The 17,811-nt window shown below is 49.9% G+C and overlaps 1 protein-coding gene across 1 annotated transcript in view; it reads right to left on the bottom strand.

The window, feature by feature from the left end:
* Positions 1-17,811, bottom strand: part of YWHAG (tyrosine 3-monooxygenase/tryptophan 5-monooxygenase activation protein gamma) — an 18,702-nt gene continuing 891 nt past the window's right edge. Inside the window, exon 2 of the mRNA XM_057373357.1 lies at positions 1-1,036. Within this exon, the coding sequence (XP_057229340.1) occupies positions 380-1,036 (657 nt within the window). The 3' untranslated portion in view covers positions 1-379. The remainder of the gene's footprint in view (positions 1,037-17,811) is intronic.

Below are 17,811 nucleotides of genomic sequence, written 5' to 3'. Positions count from 1 at the left end.
TTTTTTTTTTTTTAATGTTTTTGCGTTGCTTTCCTTAAAAACGAGGGCCATTCCATCCACGCAAATTCATCTTAAAACCCTTTTTATTTCTAGCAATAAAGTTAAATTAAAGACAGCTCCACTTGTATTAATAATCTACAGAACAGTCCATATGCCAGTGAGGCTGCTATTCCATACCAGCACAGCCAGCCTGACTTCCACTAGTGGTGTTTTGGCAAAAATGTCAACGAGGCAATCAAAGACAGGTTGTGGGGGGCCTCCCTGGGAAGGTGTCCCCTCCCTTTCCCTCCCCCACCCCGGACCCCCCCCCACTCGTGGGAAAAAAATAAAGACTGCAGTAGTTAGCATCAGCGTGCGGCTGCCAGTCCATCGGGGGGGTCTAGTTGTTGCCTTCTCCGCCGTCGTCGTCTTGCTGATCGCTCGTCCAGAGCGTTAGGTTGTCGCGGAGGAGCTGCATGATGAGCGTTGAGTCCTTGTAGGAGTCCTCGTTGAGGGTGTCCAGCTCGGCAATGGCGTCRTCGAAGGCCGTCTTGGCCAGGTGGCAGGCCTGCTCCGGCGCGTTCTGGATCTCGTAGTAGAAAACCGAGTAGTTAAGCGCCAGCCCGAGCCGGATGGGGTGGGTGGGCTGCATGTGCTCCTTGCTGATCTCATGGGCTTCGCTATAGGCCTTCTCCGAAGACTCCACGACAGTCGCCCTCTTCTCCCCGGTGGCCACCTCGGCCAGGTAGCGGTAATAGTCCCCTTTCATCTTCAGGTAGAAGACTTTGCTCTCGTACTGCGTCTCGCTGCAGTTCTTGATCAGGTAGTTGTCCAGCAGGCTCAGCACATCCTGGCACACGGCTTCCAACTCCTTCTCGATCTTCTCACGGTAGGCACGGACCATCTCGATCTTCTTCTCGTTCCCATCGGCAGAGGTCTTCTGCTCGATGCTGCTGATGACTCGCCAGGACGAGCGCCGTGCCCCCACCACGTTCTTGTAGGCGACGGACAACAGGTTCCTCTCTTCGTTAGACAGGGGCTCGTTCAGCTCTGTCACCTGCATGGAGAGAGGAGGGGAGAAGAGAGACACTTGGGTTAAGCCCCAGTTGTTTGACATTCCCATCACATCTAGAGAGAGGCAGGAGGAGGCAGTTGGCTCACAAAGTCCTGCTGTCATCCAGCACCYGCTCCCATCACAGCAGGAGTCAGCTGGAAAATCACACCATTGTCCAGTCTCACAACAGAAGGAGTGGGGCTTGGGTTTTATTTGAAAGATCAGCATTTTGCAGAATGAGATCTTCCAGGAGAGATGTCTTTCAGCTGTAGGATGAGAGTCGGGCTTTGTGATGCAGCTGAGCGAGACAGTCAAAGCAAGAGGGGGGGAGATGGTCCAGAATTATGAGCTACATGCATGGATAAACATCACCAGATCTACAGGGTGTTCATCTTTTCCACATCCCATGAGCACCGGGTACACATCTGAGACACCCAAAGAATCTATGAGATAGTACAATTACAATTGCCTTGGGCACCTGCACAGATGAGGACTTAAAAGCTCACAGGAAATCCCCCACACAGGATTTCCCTCACTGAGGTTAACAGTGTTAACTCACACCATCACCTGCCTCACACACCAAAAAAAACAAAAGGATTACAGAGATGATGAGCACAGAGCTCCCTCAGTGCTTGGTATCACAATAATCCCATTCCAGCTCCCACAACACCATCGCTGGCTCTGGCTCGAGCCACCCAGGCAGCACCTTTGTCCAAGCACTGCACCAGCTTCCCACACCCAGGGGCAGGAGAAGCCCTTAGAGCAGACAGTACACCACGGCAGCTCCACATGGCTGCTCCCCTGGGATGGTTACAGCTGCCAAGTGGTACTTTGAGCCTGGGCATGGTCATTGTCCCCTTTTCCCTGGGACACACCACCCCTCCACATCCACACCCTGGGCACAGCCACCGGGGAATCAGGCCAGCAAAGCAGGAACCTGTGAGCCACCTCACAGCAGTAAAGGATTAGGTAATGGTTTGGACCTGAAAAGCTTCTGCAAATACTGAGTCACTTTCACAAGGATCTGTAAGGACAAGGTTTGCTCTGGGCCCAGATAACCACATTTATGGTGGGGATCAAGAGGCCAAGGGCTCCTGCGGGGAGGTGGAGGGTGGCTCAGCCCAGGACCTCATTTGAGTGGCCTGGAATGACTCAGACTTGCTCACATCATACTGACCTGCACATTCCAGAACAACCACTCCTCCTGCAGCTCTTCAGCCATGCTCTGCCTAGTGTCTCCCTCCCAAACCAGGCTACAGCTAAGCCTCAGTTTGCCCCAGAGCAACTATAGTCTCTAATCAGACCCTCTCTAGCCCTTTCCCTCTTAGGGCAGAAGCAGCAAAAAGAACTTCCATTCTCACTCCCRCTGTTTTGTGGACCTGTGCTGCTCCACAGGATGCTCTGGAGCCTGGCACAGAAACAGCAAACAACGCTTTTCCATACGGAAAAGGATCTTCCTGTGCAAACCAGCACAACTCTGCTTCTGCTCCAGGACAAGAGAYGGCCGAGGGACCGGGGAAATGGGTGTCACATTAACGAGGGCAGGATCTCCTGGGACTATCAGCACTCGTCAGTGGCACAGGACAAAGAGCACAGGGCAGGATGCCAGGGCAGCTCCCAGTGTTCCTGCCCAAGGTAAGCAGGGCAGCGATGCCTGGGCTATCCAGCAGCTGCTGCTGCCAGGCTAACCCTCACACCCACTCTCCCAGCCAGGATAATGGTGACTGTTTAACCACAGGGCCCTGGGATCCCTAGGATATCCTGCTTCCTGCAGTGGGGCCAGGCAGGGCCTGACCACAATGTGCCCAAATAATCGTGGTGGGACACGGTTCCAGCCTGCCTGGTRCTCTGAGGGCTCTACTCTGCAGTTTTACAGAACGTCTCCCTTAATTCTTCCCTCTGAATGACGCCAGCACAAACACACAGTGAAGATTCCRTGAGTTACAGAGATCTTTGGGAGACAGTGCAGCACAACAAAGGTGTCCCCCTGCCCCAGAGCTTATGGATTGTCTGTCCTTGGAGATATCAAAATCTCAATCAGGTTACCTGGGGTCTTGTCCCATCTAAGTTGCCCTGCTTTGAGTGAGGGGTTTGGGACTAGAAACATCCAGAAATCCCAGCCTGAGTTATTCTCTTCCAGCTGCAAAYGGCATACAAGCTGTAAACAGCCATACAAGAGACTCACTGATTTCAAGAGTCTTCTATCCTGATGWGGTTGTGGAGATTGATCACCACATGGAATTTTGTTTTTAGCAAGGTGCTCCCTGAGCAGATACACGAGTTTTGAAGAGAAGASAAGACCAAGCAGGTGATTTAAAGCTACCCCACAGCCATGTCTGCAGATACTTATCACGGCAGGCAGAAGTAGATTTACCTCCTCACCATAAGAGTCTTGCTGGAGGACAGATTTATTAAAACTACAGGGAGTTTCGTGGGATTAGCTTTGCCATAAACATTTTAAATTCGAAGCTATTAAGGATTACGGAGGAAAGTTGCCTGTCAAAATCCTTTCAACAAAGGCTGACAGATGGAAGGTACACCTGTGGAGACAGCAGATTCCCCCAGGGAGCTCACAGGAACTTGTAAAAGCAGGAAAGGAGCCTTGTTACCCATGTCACCGCTTTCTAGCAGGATCCAGACTCCCAGGAAGGAGCACTGCAGAGACATGGCCAAGGTGYAACATAGGTGGGGACAGGGACCATGTCCCTCAGCACGAGGAGAAAGGAGAGGCTGCAGTCCCACACACTGCAGTTTGCACCTGAGCCCAGGGAAGAAGAACAGAAAACCATCTGGCTCCTGCATTCCCAGCAGGATGAAAATGCAAGATGCCCAGGACACAAGGTATCAGACAGCAGGGTACAATGAACTGCCTTATTAGAGTCAGAAGAAGGTGGAAAAGACRTATCCCAGGTTCAGCTGCCCCTGAGGACATCCCCACCCTCTCTTTGCCCAGAGCTGCCTGCTGCCCACCTTCCTGTGCTGCCATTTCCTGTCACAGCTCCCCCACACTCCAGACTCTGCAGTCACTGTCACTCCCTCTTCCCACAGCACTGCACCAGTGGCCCTCCCAGCAGAAACCATCCTGACACCCCTGCACCAGCCTGTCACATGCATGTGGGACTGTACCTTTTTCCTTACACTGCAGGATACCACCACAAAGCGAGTTCAATCAAACCACAGGCTAAACAGCAAGTGACAATAATTAATATGTAATGAATTTGTAGCATTGCACTGAACACCTCTGATAAACATCTAATAAGGCAATATCCAGGCCTAGATCATACTGCAGCAGTCACATTACAACCCTTTTGGAGGGCAGAACCTTCCCTCTTCTTAACTCAGACCCTGAAGGGGTTTCACYTCCTCTAAGAAGGGCAGTACTCTGATCAGATCCCCTGATGCCATTCCCAGCACTGTTACACAGAGTCAGAGACTTCAAATAGCCAAAGGAAAATCTCCATTTGGCATTAGGAGGGCTTGGCAGGAACACAAAGCCATCAGCCTCTGGCTGGAGGTCTACCTGCTCTCTAGGAAGCTCAGTAAGTTTGGAGTTTTAGTTCTCTGGCTGCCAGCAGAGAACAGCAGAATCTGCTCTGCAAATCTCAGTAGCTGTCCAGCCTCATCTCACTCTTGTGCCCGTGGAGATTGGGGAGAGGGGCCTGAGATGCATGAGCCTGAAATGGTGTCAAGTTCTGGATGTGGCATAAGCAGCCAAGGACAAAGAGCTGATCCATGTGCTAGAAACCTGATAGAGGAAAGTCATTTAGCTATTCTGGAAAAAAAAAAAAAAAAGGAAAACACATGTGCCAGGAGCACACTGCAYAAGCACACCTAGGCAGGGAGTGCAAGGAGCTTGGCACAGAGCAGTCCATGCTGYCTGGATTTGGCTGGTTCCATCACCAACCTCGAGGACACTGCYAGTTCCAGTCTCACCAGTTCCTCTGATGGCAGTGTCTGTGCCACCAAGACTCAAGTGCCCTAAAGCCACAGGGAAACTCCAAAAGTTCCACTGGGCAAAAACTACTGGAAGTTTTGGGTTTATACTGCTCAGGAGACCAAAGGCTTATAYAAATCCAAGCCCTCTGATTTGCAACAAAGCACTGTAGAGGTGGCACCATTTCCAAAAAGGTTTTCCCRATTCCTCCACTACAGCTGGAGCTCTGACTCAGCACCCTGCCCAAAACCTGGCAGGCTCCYGGCATGCCTGAGGATCACATTGCAGCCAGGGAAGGCTCAGCCTCATGAGGAGAAGYCAGGGAGCAAGCAAAACTTTACCTGCCCCTAATGTCAAGGTACGTGAACTCGAAAAGTGCAAGGGTTGGTTCTGCTGGACCTTCTTTCTGGAAGTATCTCAATTAACAGGCTTTGGTGAGACCCCCAGGGAAGGTTTGCTCCCAGAGAACAGCAAGTTAGGCTGGTTAGAGGCTTATTCCAGGATTCCCATCCTCCACTTCTCACCTTGCGTAAGAAGGTCTGAGTACATCAGGAAATTATAATTTTTGAGGTCACTTCAGTGACTGCAGTAGAGTCACAGGGCTTAGTTCTACCTGTTTATCCTTGCACACTTTCCACTCAGTTTGATAATTAAGTGCCCACCCATTTACAGCTTCTGCCTGGCTTTGATGTCTTATCTTAAACCAGACAGCACTGGCAAGCTGAGAGGATCCAGCGATGCTTCCCTAGGGAATACCATCAACATCAGACAGTTTAACTCATGTTATAAACTTCAACACTTGCTTTTCTTAATGCCTAGAAGAGAACCTGAGCCCCTCAAGACATCAGACACCTACAAAGGAGAGAAGCTTTCTGGGAGAGACAGAGAGAGACAGYCATGAGAACCTCAAACTGTTCACTGAGAACAGTTTTAAAGATCACCAGAGCTCCTCTCCCACCAGGATACACAACCTCCATCTCCTCCTCAGCACTCGTGCTTCCTGCTCTATCTGCAGCTCCTGCACCATGTAATTAATTGTTATCTGTCCACACAAACCCTAGCAAGCACCTTGTTTTCCTTCATATGCAGCTCGTTAGCCTGAGCTCTGGCCTGAAGGTCCCCATCTCTGTTCCATTTTTTGAAAGGCAAATGTGCTTTTGAAACAATATTCTAACCAAGTCCAACCACTGAAATTCCTTCTTGGTCTGTAGCCTCCGGCAAGGGAAGCAACCAGCACACAACCCCTTCAGGCTCAAACAGCTGATAAAAGATCACAATACCTGCAGACATGTCACCTTCCCCCCACAGATGCTGTCTCATGGTGGGACCCCACCACATGTCTGCAAGGACAAGAGGACACAGCCTCAGGCTGTGCCAGGGGAGGTTMAGGCTGGACATMAGGAAGAATTTCTTCACAGAAAGGGCTGTCAGGCATTGGAAAGGGCTGAGGTGATGRAGTCSCCATCCCTGGAAGCATTCAAGAAACACCTGGAYGTGGCACTGTGCTCTGTTCTGGTTGACAAGGTCATTTGTTAACAGATGGACTCTGTGATCTTGGAAGTCTTTTCCAATTATAATAATTCTGTGACAGAAGCACCTTCAGCAGCCCAAGTGTGTCATTTTGGAGGGTCATGACTGACAGACTGCTGTTTTTTTCTGTCCCTAGCTTGCCCTGYCTAACTTGAAGAAATGGCTGCCCTCAAGCACATGAAATGGTCACCATTACCCAGCAGCCTGGTGACAGTCACGACTCGATGTCACACAGCCTCACCAAGTACAGCTTCTCCCCAAGCTCCAGAGCGAGCTGTCCTAYAACTCCATCGCAGCAGTCACAAAGATGCTTTTCTTAAGCACTGTCCTACTTTGGCGAAGTGGGCGTGTGTTAAACCAGACCTAGATCTAAAATGCTACCAGATTGGTTTGGGTTCTTTTCCCCTGTTGCCTTGCCTTCGCCCCCATGTCATGCTTCCAAAGTGGAAGTCACACAATAATTGCTTCTCTCCTCGCTGACCCCTTCCGCTGTCCTCTGCTCCTGTTTTAAGTTGGTGTGGCCAGGGGGATTTTGGGCTGTATGTTGAGCCTTTCCTCTCATCCCAGACAAGACCAAAAAAAGCACGTGCAGGCTGTGGGCAGACACAAGTTCCCCACTCTCTTCTCCTTTGACTGTTTCAGTATGAATAATCACCTGCTAGTTCCCGTTTTCTAAGCTGGCAGGGCCAGCTYTCATCACAGGACAGCAGCTGAAGGCACATGGGATGGTTCTACCATTRCATTTCAAATTGCTCCCAGTGCCTCAAGGACCAGTGTCTACAGGGACTGTTTACTGCTTGTAGCCCAACTGCATCTCAGAGGCTACTCAGGCACTCCAGACACCAATTAGGATTTCTGCATGTTCCTACAATTAACAGCAGCTTTCATCCCACTCTGCAGCTTTTATTACTTAAGGCGACTTTGAACCACCCAAGACAAAGTCTTCAGGCTGGGAGATGTGAAAACCAAGAGCTCATTTATTCCATTGGCCTTTGTAGCTTAATAGCTACAAGCGATCACACTGCATTCAGGTTTGATCCATCCTTTGAGCCTGCAGACTTCCTACTACATTTTCAGTGGGGCCGCCATGGATTTCAGTCAGAGAAAAAGCAAGTTTCAGCTAGTTAGGTCATTCTTGCACATGAAAGGTYGAAGGGAGCCAAGGTGACAAAACCAGTGAGAGCAGCAGAGCCCYGAGCTGCTCCCTTTAGTGTCTGGCAGCAGCATTCCATATACCAGCTCTTATCTGCAGCACTGCAGTCCCAGCACTTGGTCTAACGACTCTGGGTTTTTTTCTGCTACACAACACCTGGGTGCCATTGATTTGTGTGCCCTACTTCTTCTGCAGCTTGAGATAAGGCAAACACGAGGGAGCATCCTGCCTGGCATGGTTATTGTTGACAGAGAACAGCCCAGACACATCCCAATAACCAACTGGAAGGAAMAACCCTGGCCTGCCAGTTTTGTGTATGCTCAAGTGTGAAGCTACAAACTATTTCTGAGTTAGCACTGCACAGTTGTGTCACAGGGAGCTGCTCCTCTAGCCAGTATGTGATTTTTGAGCCAGGAAGGAATTAWGTCCAAGTTTTCTTGTCTTCCTTATTAACACCCTGATTCTAGTTAGCTATACTGACAGGCTATTAAGATGAAAACTGGCCATAGGACAACTTGCTTCAGCATCTTGCTGCCACTACCTGCCTCATACTTAGTAAAAACTCTTGGGAAAAAAAAAAATGGACCTCTGTTGGCCTAGTGCCTTCCAGCCACCAGATGGAGAGAGCAGCAAGTCCAGCCACATCAGTCCCAGCAATTCACAGCATTGTCACTCAGGGCTCATCACAMCGTCTCTGGCAGATGGGATACCAGCACCTTTGCCTGCTAACTACAAAGCAACAGAAGGGATGCCAAGCTATTCCTTCCCCGGGACATGGCAGGCTGGCAGCATCATCTGCCCACTGCTGGGTTCCTGTGAGAGCCTCAGCAGCAGCCCAGGATCACCACCACCCTTCTCCATCACCCAACAGCTTGGGGAGCTCTCCTGCCTCAGATTATCTGCTCTGTTCCCTGCTGWTAGGTCTGCTTCCAAGCTCTCTGTTAAGCAATGGAAGATCCGTGCCACAGCRTGCCACTGCCATGAGAGCTCAGTTGTGCCTCTAGAGCATGCTGCAAGTTCTGGAAGCTCAGAGTTCATCCGTTGATCCTTCTGGAAGGACAGTGACAATTCGTGGTTGCTATAGGCTTTTCTGGGTTGCATTAAGCTTCTCCACGTAAAACCGAAGAGCTCTTCAAGAGCTCCTTCCTCAGCAGCATTTCTGTACGAGTTTAAAGACCTGAGGTTTTAAAATTTCTGTTCAAGTATTATTCTTCAGAATATTCCATCTACTCACAGGTTTTTGARCTGAAGCAGCCATCCATGGGTGGCCACTAGTCATTTATAGACCATTTAAGACTTGGTCAACACAGAGGAAGATTTGTTTCTTTCTCTTTCCAATTGATGGCAAAACAAACCCAAGACAGCCAGATTTCAGGGACTCTTTAGATAAATGCACCAAGTTTCATGTGGGGAGGGTGTTTAGTGCTGCTGGGAGCATTAGCTGCTTAAAGATTTACCTCACAGCTTTYAAGGGTACTAATCTGGCTCAGATCTTAGTGCTTTCCTGCTCACCTCCAGCCCCACTGCCAGGCACTAAGAATCCTGCCACCAGATCATCAAATCCTCCCCAGAGCGTCAAGTGCCAGGGCTTGCCCTTAATCAGGGGCTCAAAAAATGACTGTGCCCATGACCTCCACCAGCTGAGCCAAGTGGAGAGAGAGGACATGATGTGCCATGAGAGGATAACCCAGGAAAGGCTGAAAGCAAGTTCTGTTTACTAGGAGAGCCTGTTCCCAGGTCTGTTGGAGCAGGATGGACTGAGCAGTTCCATGGCTTCCTTTGGCATGGCAGAGCCAACGCTGCCAYGGCAGCTGCAAGCTGCTGCTCCAAAGGGGAAAATGGGAGAAGCTGCAGCCATGCAAAACTCCCTGCAGTGAGAATGTGCGTTTTTAGCTGCTCCATGTCACTCCCTCAAACACTTGGGGAACACCTGGTTGTTGYACATCAAGGTAATGTTCTGGAAATATTAAAAAAAAAACACCTCAAGATTTTTGCTCTAGGTGTCTTGGTCTGCAGATCCAGCAGCTCCTTGGTGCCCCAAACGTGTTTTACCAGATTAAGCAAGAGACTTCCCAGAACCCCCAGGTGGATTCCTGAATGCCAGCTCCACGATAGGTTTAATTTCTGCATCAGCAAGTAAGGTGATTACCCCTCCAGATGTACTTTACCCTCCCACTGCTTCAGGGATTTCAGGCTTGATCTTACACACCTCTAGCAAAAGCAATTTTATTTAATTTCTTAAATGAACTTGCAGAACAGAAGAAAGTCAAGTTTTYGCTCTGGCAGCTTTCTGGAGTGCTGCAACCAATTTTAAATTACAAGGTGGATCACTTTACTATCCTAGATCCAACTGTGGGTTTAACTATCTTTGCTTGGCTCCAGCCATCTCCTCCTACCTCTTTGGAAGCCCAAGTGACTCCCACCACAGATTTGGTCTCAGTTCATCAGAGGTGACAGAATCCCTTGGGCACCAATGTCGTTTTGACACCACCAAATGCAAGAAGCCAAGCTCCCAACTTCTAGGTAATGAAATATTCATCCCATGTAACAAAGCCCAACAGCATAAACAGGCAAAGCTCCAACGCCTGCCCCAGCTGGGTGTAAATCAAAGGCTGTTAATCTTCCCCAAGTTCTCATTCACTGYTGAATACTAAGCATTAGCCTTTTACAAGTAGAGATCTCCTACAGCAATTGTTGAGCGTGTCTGTTAGCACATGGCACAGCAACAGCTTCTCCACCTACTATTAATAAACTTTACACTGCTGAGCACCACAACTGTCCAAACAACGTGTCCATCAGCAGCCTCGTTAGCACTGAAGCTGAGACTTCTTGCTGGTGTTTTTCTAGAGCCTGGATGAAACCATCTTAGAGAGGAGTCAGAATCAGCCAAGTAGCTTTGCTGGGTACGTAAGCAAAGACACATCCCAAGTAAGCCAACCCATCCAGCGAGATCAGAGGGAATTTGCAAACAATTAAGGAATGGTTTGCACTTGGAATCCCTGCAGACTTGTGCTCGTCCAAGTGCAGCTGCCTCAAACACCCATAGACGGACTCAATTCCAACATCTCCTTTATGGAAGAAAAACATTAAGTACTTTAATCCCTAATCTGGGGATCACTTTAAGGGAATCTCACGCCATCATCAGTGACATGTTCTCTGGTTACTCTCCTACTGCAATTAACTAATGCACTGCCCCTGGTCACTGGATCACAAGCTTGGGGCCAAAAATCAGGTTTGTTTAATACCTAATTGAGCATGTACTGGGTCATGCTCGAGATGTGACTAAATCTGGGTTAGCACAGAAAAACCTGAGACTGGGGGAAGTTTGCCCTTAAATAGGCAGACAAAGGCTTTTGTTTCACCAGCTACATGAAGGCTTTGCTTCTGAGACACAGTCTTGTCAGTGTTTCCTGCAGCCCAAGGATTGCTGCCTCATCATTTCAGCTCAATTTTCCAGAATTTAACATTCCTGAGCTTTTCCAGACCATATATCAAGCTAACCAGCACTGCAACTAGCATGAGATTCTTAGGTGAAGATCAAGCCTTCTGATTTCCCAGCCTCAGCAGCTCCCAGGGCTCCAGCCCACAGGAGGGATCAGAAGGATGCAGCAACTCAGCCTCGCTGTCATTGTGCACTTAGGAAAGATGGACAAAGCCATCTCAGTGCTGAGCTCCTCCCTCAGACACACTCCCCATCCAGAGCCACGGGTGGGAATCCAACATCTTGATATTTGGACTCTGGAGCAAACAGCCAGRCCTCTTAAAAAAATAAATAAATTTAAATAGCAGAATGGAAGTAATTTTGTCCCCATTTTCCTGCATTTTAGGCTGGGAGGAGGGACTTTGCTTGTTAGATCAGGCAGCCAGGAGGAAAATATTCCCACAAAGCCATTTTGTTTCCACAAGGAAAGAAGAGTTTCCCCACCTACAATGACCAAAAGCTGCACTGGCAGAAAAACAGGCAGAGCCTGGCAGCCAGAAGCCATAACAGAACATTTTATCTCAATGCCACCAGCACAAAACCAGCCACACCATTTATCTGAACAGCTTTTTCAAGTCAAGCAGAATGTTTTAGAGTCTGAAAGACAAAGCTACCAAAACCATGGCTACTTCCCCTTGTTTTAGCAGCTTTCCAAGCTATTGCTGTCCAGCAGTGACTGTTAAATCGAGTCAATTCTTATGTTTTCACTCAATTCTTGCTTTCCAGACAAGGCCGTTGCCATGAAATAAATGGCACTTGTCATTTTCAGAAATGGCARTTGCCATTTCTCTGCAGTCACATGAACCTAACACTGGGGAGCAAGACTTCAGCAAAAGACCAGTTAGGTTGGTTACCTTTACCGTAAAGGAGTAGTTGAAAGCTTTCACCTTTCCAGAAGGAAAAGACAAAGGCTTGACCAGCCAAGGAAAGTGCTGGCTCCAAACCAGTTAGCACAAAAACACTCCTAACAGCATCAGCTTTGGAAAAATCTGTCTTGAGCTGCAGAGCACTGAWGCGTAGAAGAACGCCTGGAAGCATCAAGGGTGCAGCAGCCACCCAGAGACAATCTCAGCCCTGCATCACAACTTTGTCACAGTGAGGTGGAAGACGATGCCTGTATCCTATCAGGACTGACAATGGAGAAATGCTTGGGAAGCCAGGCAAATCCAGTTCCACTGTGTTTTGTACTGCAGTTATTCTAATATGTATTCATGTTTTACTGTCAGTCACAGCTCAAGAGGTAGAACGTGTCAGAAAAGCACAAGGCAGAGTCCTAAATGCCCCAGGCATTGATCCACCTGAGGAAAAGTTCCCCCAGGTCAGACTGGAGGCATTTTCCAATGCCTCTTTCCCTGTRCCTGCCTCTGAACAGCCTGGTGTTTGGCTGGGACACCAAGCAGCCAGCTCTGGTCTGAACTAGTCTGACAGTCCTCTTGGCTCTTCCCTGCCAGACTGGAATGGAGCTCCCAGCACAGCACTCACCYGTGCCAAGGGAAAAGCAGCACCAACAAGTTCAGCAGTGCTCCACATCCAAGGACATGTCTGAGCTCAGACAAAGCCACCTCCCAAGAAGTAGCTGGTTACTGAAGCAGATGGGACACACAAAAGCTTGGACTCTTTTATTTTTCCTAAATAAGTACCATTACACACAACTTCTGTGTATGGTTTACTTGGCATGAAGCTGCTCCAAACAGAAGCTGAAGAGCCATAGAGTTGATGCATTAGGCCTTGCCAGATGTGTCACCATCCATGGAGGCTTCTCCAGATGTCTAGTCATGGCTACCAATCTCCTCCCCCACGCCTGCTCCATCAGCTGCACCCGGAGCCATATTTCTCCTTGCATCCTCAAAAGCAACAAATCTAGTAGATCCAAATTCTACCCACAGGGTCTGAAGACATAGTAGAAATATTTGGCTCTGAAAAATCCTTGTCCTTAGGATTGTGATCTTGGGGTCACTCACCAGCCTGGGAAMAAAACCGAGCCTCTCCGAGGCTACTGGGGACTATCAGGTCACTCTTAYTCTTCCTCCTTGATCTCAGGCTCTGCAAGGCTGAGACTGCTTATTCCTGCTTGGAAAGCCAAGCTGAGCACACTCCTGAGCAGCCCTAATGCTGTTGGCCCAGGCACAGGAAAAGTGGTTTGGTAATACACATGAAGAAGAGACGAAGAGGAAAAAGTAGGGCAGGGATCCTAAAATTAAGGAAAATCTTAATTCTACCAAGCACAGAAGCTGAGGAAGAATCACATTCCTCATCTCCCTGATCACAAACCAAATCCCAGCAGCAGGAGGTAGAGGAGGTTATCCACAGCTATGTGGATAACCCTCACTGCTCATGAAAACACCATCCAGAACATCCATGAGGACCCCTAAGAGGATGCCAAAGACATCATCCAGTTCAGACCAGACAAGCCAAGAACAGTGTATATACTCCAGAGACACAGTAGTTTTCAAACCAGGAAACATTTTTGGAAGTTCATGCTGTTCCTGAATATTCCAGCAAGCCCAAGAACCTAACATCAGTGTCCAAAGAGTTTATTCCAAAGAGCAACTTTGGGATCAGCTGGCAAACACAGCTGGGGCAGATAGGGCTTATCATTAGCATTATGAAGTTTATTTGGTATACTAAAACAATTGAGTCTCCTGGGAGACTCAGCCATCTTCACCCAGAAGAAGCAACAAATAAAGGTGGTTGAAAAAAAATGAATAAATCAATACAACTYCCACCACTTTCATGTCTAGACATCACCCAACAGATTACTGGCTAAGCCCAAACCATCCAAGGGCTCTTGGAGAGCCCTTGTCCAAGAGCTTTACTGTTTCCATGTACCCAGGCATAATTCAACTGCTATATTCCCCATCACAGTCTCATTATAACTTTTGTTTAGTTCGAGAAGAGCTATTTCCAATCAAGTCTATCCTGGCTGCTACACTTGGCTAACTGAGAAACCCAGCATGGTCTCCTAAGTCWGTGACTCTTCCTAAAGCTCATCTCGATAAGGGCTTACAGGAGATCAAAGAGGAATTTCTAAGAGTTTGAGCTGCTGAAGACTGGCCAGTTAATGCAGAGAATATGTGCAGTGGCCACCACAGTTATTTACAGGGCATATTGCTAACTCTCAGTGGCTTAGGTGTAGATGCGGTTCAGGCTACTGCTACAAAGTCCTGAGGCCAAGTCATGCATAGACAACCCCACACTGTGAACCCCTACAAGGTCAGAAGGAGGGGACAGGAGCTCCTCACMGTCACCATCCTGTCCTGACCTCATGGGCCTCCAGGAAGGAAGCCCTGCTCATGAGTCAGGCTGTCTCCAATCCCTTCCACCACTACAGTCTGCCAGTGGTCTGGAGGCACCGTGAGGCAGAGCAGCATTCAAGATGCCTGCACAAGAGCATCGGTGCTGCCCATTACATGCCAACATCCACCTCAGCACTGGGAATGACTTCCTCAAAGCCTTCCCCARCCCCCTGGGAAGTGCTACTACAGCAGCTTGTGCTCCTTGCTCCCCTCCTACCATCACAGATGGCCTGCCCAGCACTCCTCCTGGAGAAGCCTTTCCACACTACCCTTTTGTCTGTCTACACTGCGAGCAGAAAGCAGCTAATCATCCCTGCCCTGCTCCCTGGGGACTCTCCAGATAGGATGGATTTGTGTTACTACCCCTTTCTCCAAGGATGAGCCTGCTGTCTGCATGAAGCTCTGCTATCAGCACTAATATGGTCACGGGATGCAGGGGGATAACCTGCCCAGCTGGTGAGCAGCACGGCAGAAGCCCATACACCCCGTGCAAGGGAAGGCCTGCAATTCCCCATCCTYGTGCTCCTCCTCCACCCACAATGGCCATTTACTGCACCAAGTTAAGGTGTCTAAAGCTTGGARCAGCCATCTGCTTTCCAACCTCTCCAGCATTCCCCCCTCCACACCCACCAAAGCTGGTGGTCCTCATTGATAGCACAGCCACGGCCCTGCTTCAGAGGCTGGGCTCCCCAAAGTCAAGGAGCCAGGTGTCCCCCTCATAGGGGAACTCCAGGTGAGCTCAAGGACTGCACCATACAGCCCCACAACTACACCATACATAGGTGCAGTGCAATAATTCTCCCCACACTCTTTCAGAAGGCAACTCATTTCCTGCAAAAGTTATTGCAATCATTTTATTCATTCACCTGTGCATCCCCTCAACATAAAGGTCTATGGGGAGGCACGTGCTCTGCTCCCTGGGCAGCACCAGCCAGGGGCTTGGCAGGGCTCCCACCTCCGGAAAGCCTCCAGCAGCRCTGCTCTCCCCAGCTAATGGATATTGATCCCCAGCCCTGGCATGGGCTCGGACAGTAAAGCTCTTCCTGAAGCTGAACCAGACAAAAATGCATCTTGCTCCAACCACCTGCAGTGCGGGAAGTGAAACCCCAGCAAGCAAGCCCAAGGCCAATGTCTGACCACTGAGCACCCTGAGGACCAGCAGGGAGCTTTCATGTCCCCCAACACCTGATAAGGCTGATGGTAACCCTAGAGAGCACTGAGGTGACAGGGGACATGACCAAGGTCATGCTGCCATACCCTGGATCAATGGGCCCAGCCCTGCACCCTTCCTGGGTGTGGCCTCACCTTCTACTCCCTCTATTAGGTGAAGGGACCTTCTGCTGTATTGTCAGAGACACCCAAGTAAACCTGCCCCTTTTGGGGGCTGAAGGAGCAATCCTGCTCCTGGAGAAGCAACCTAATTGCAGGCAGCATTTAGGGGCACTGGCAACTCACACTTGCAGGAAGGAAGGAAGAAGCTACAAGATATTATATATAAATATTATTTAGGAGAAACKACTGTGATCCCAGGCTTCACTGCATGAATCAGCAAACAGCACTTCAATTTTAAACCATTAACACAGCCATTTAGCACAGGTTGCCAAACAGACAGGTCTGAGGCTGAACAACCCACTCAGCWGCCCTGTGTGAGGCGATCACCAAAAATGCAAGGCTGAGATGAAGCTGCAGGAAAACGAGCCTTTTATGCCCATCATTGCCACGCCAGGTTTGAAAGGAGAACCATCCAGCATTTCTCAGCAGGGGGCTAGGGAGGGCTAGGGTTTGGAGGGCAGGATGGCTCTGCATCACCTTCGCTAGGCGCAGCCCGCATGCTCTCTGCTACCGCCTGGGTGCATTGCAGCTTGGACCATGGCATATGACATCACTAGGCGTTGCTACGGAAATGAGTGCGAGGTCATCAGCCTCCCGCACAACCGGGGCTGGGGGCTGGGCAGCGCACGGGGACGGGGATAACCGGCTGTGACAYGGCTGTGACATGCCCGTGGCCGCCGGACCGGCCGTGCCGGAGTTGGGGCAGCGCGGTGCAGAAAGGAAGAACAAAGCTCTGCCTTTTGTTTGCTGGTGAAGGGAGGCGTCAGCGCTCCCGCTGGGAATCGTTTCCTTACGGCCAAGCTACCCGGCAGCTGATAAGCGGCGTTAGCCCGGGTTACTGTTTCACCAGGGCCCGTAAAGGCTAGAAGGAAAAATYACATATATGAGCTCTTAACAACGCCTCGGGTTCAAGCAGCCAGGCAGGGGAAGCAGGCTAAGGGAAATTCACGGCTGTGAGTCCCAGGCATATTCCTGCTGGCTTTGTCACGGCGGCTGTATTATCCGTAGGAAATGAGCTGTAGGATCTGCTCACACAGCAGGCTTTGCTTTAAAATGAATAGATGCCGCTATCAGAAAATGGTATAAAAGCCACAGTGCAGCAGAGGGACAGCCTGGCTGGTTTAATGTGATAATATCTCGTTCCGATTATCCGTATTTCATTCCTTGATAAGACATCTCCTCCCTCCCCGGGCTCGGGCTGTGACAGTTTTGTCTGTTTGATAAATGCAAGGTTATTGACAAAATGGTGCAATATGGGCAAACAGAGCTGCACCCACGGCAGACTGCGACATTCCCAGATCGGCATTCACTTTTCATCAGCCGGGGAGGACACCCCAGCTCCCAGCAAAGGTTCAGACCTGACTAAGAAGACAAACATAAAGAACAGTTTTCCCCTTTAAAGCACCCCCTCCCTCCCTCCACCCAGTCTAGCCTCTCTGCAATATGACAAATGCAGAATCTTCTGGAATGACTTGATCCTGCCTCCCACGATTGCTTTGTTTGCAAGATCAGATCAGAGATATGTTTTTTTTTCCCTTCTTATATTGTCAAAATGTCAGTATTGAAGGGGAGCGTTCAGTGTCACAAATCAGATCAGCCTGCTATATGCAGAGTCTTTATTTTAAGAGCGTGAAATGAATACAACATGACTCAATTCATAAATCTCCAACCAAGAGCAGTAAAAATAAGAGCTTTGACAGTGAAAGGGCTCCCTATCTTTGGGGTCAGGGGCACACACCAGCGCCGGCGACCGCGCGTGGGAAGGGATGCACGGGGAGGTATTTCGGCAGCGGGAAGAGGTGTGCACGCAACCCCCCCACGCCCCCCCGTTGGGTCCCCCCCTGCCTTGCCCCACGGGGCCCCGAGCCGGTGTGACCCCCCTGGGCAGCGCCGCACCCCCGGCTGGCTTCCCTGATCCCCCCACGCTGGGGCAGGGTGGGGAGCGGGGGCATGGGAGGGGATGTGTGGGGCAGGCAGGGGGGCCTGGGGCGGCGGGGAGAGAAGAAATGGGGCTGGGAAGTGATGTGGGGGGCTGCAGGGCTGCGGAGGCAA

This window comes from Malurus melanocephalus, unplaced genomic scaffold, assembly GCF_030028575.1.
Source record: "Malurus melanocephalus ecotype Western Australia unplaced genomic scaffold, MMel_1.1 scaffold_193, whole genome shotgun sequence".
In the NCBI taxonomy this organism is placed as follows: domain Eukaryota; kingdom Metazoa; phylum Chordata; class Aves; order Passeriformes; family Maluridae; genus Malurus; species Malurus melanocephalus.
The sequence above is the reverse complement of the archived record's forward strand: the minus strand, read 5'-3'. Positions and strand labels throughout refer to the sequence as shown.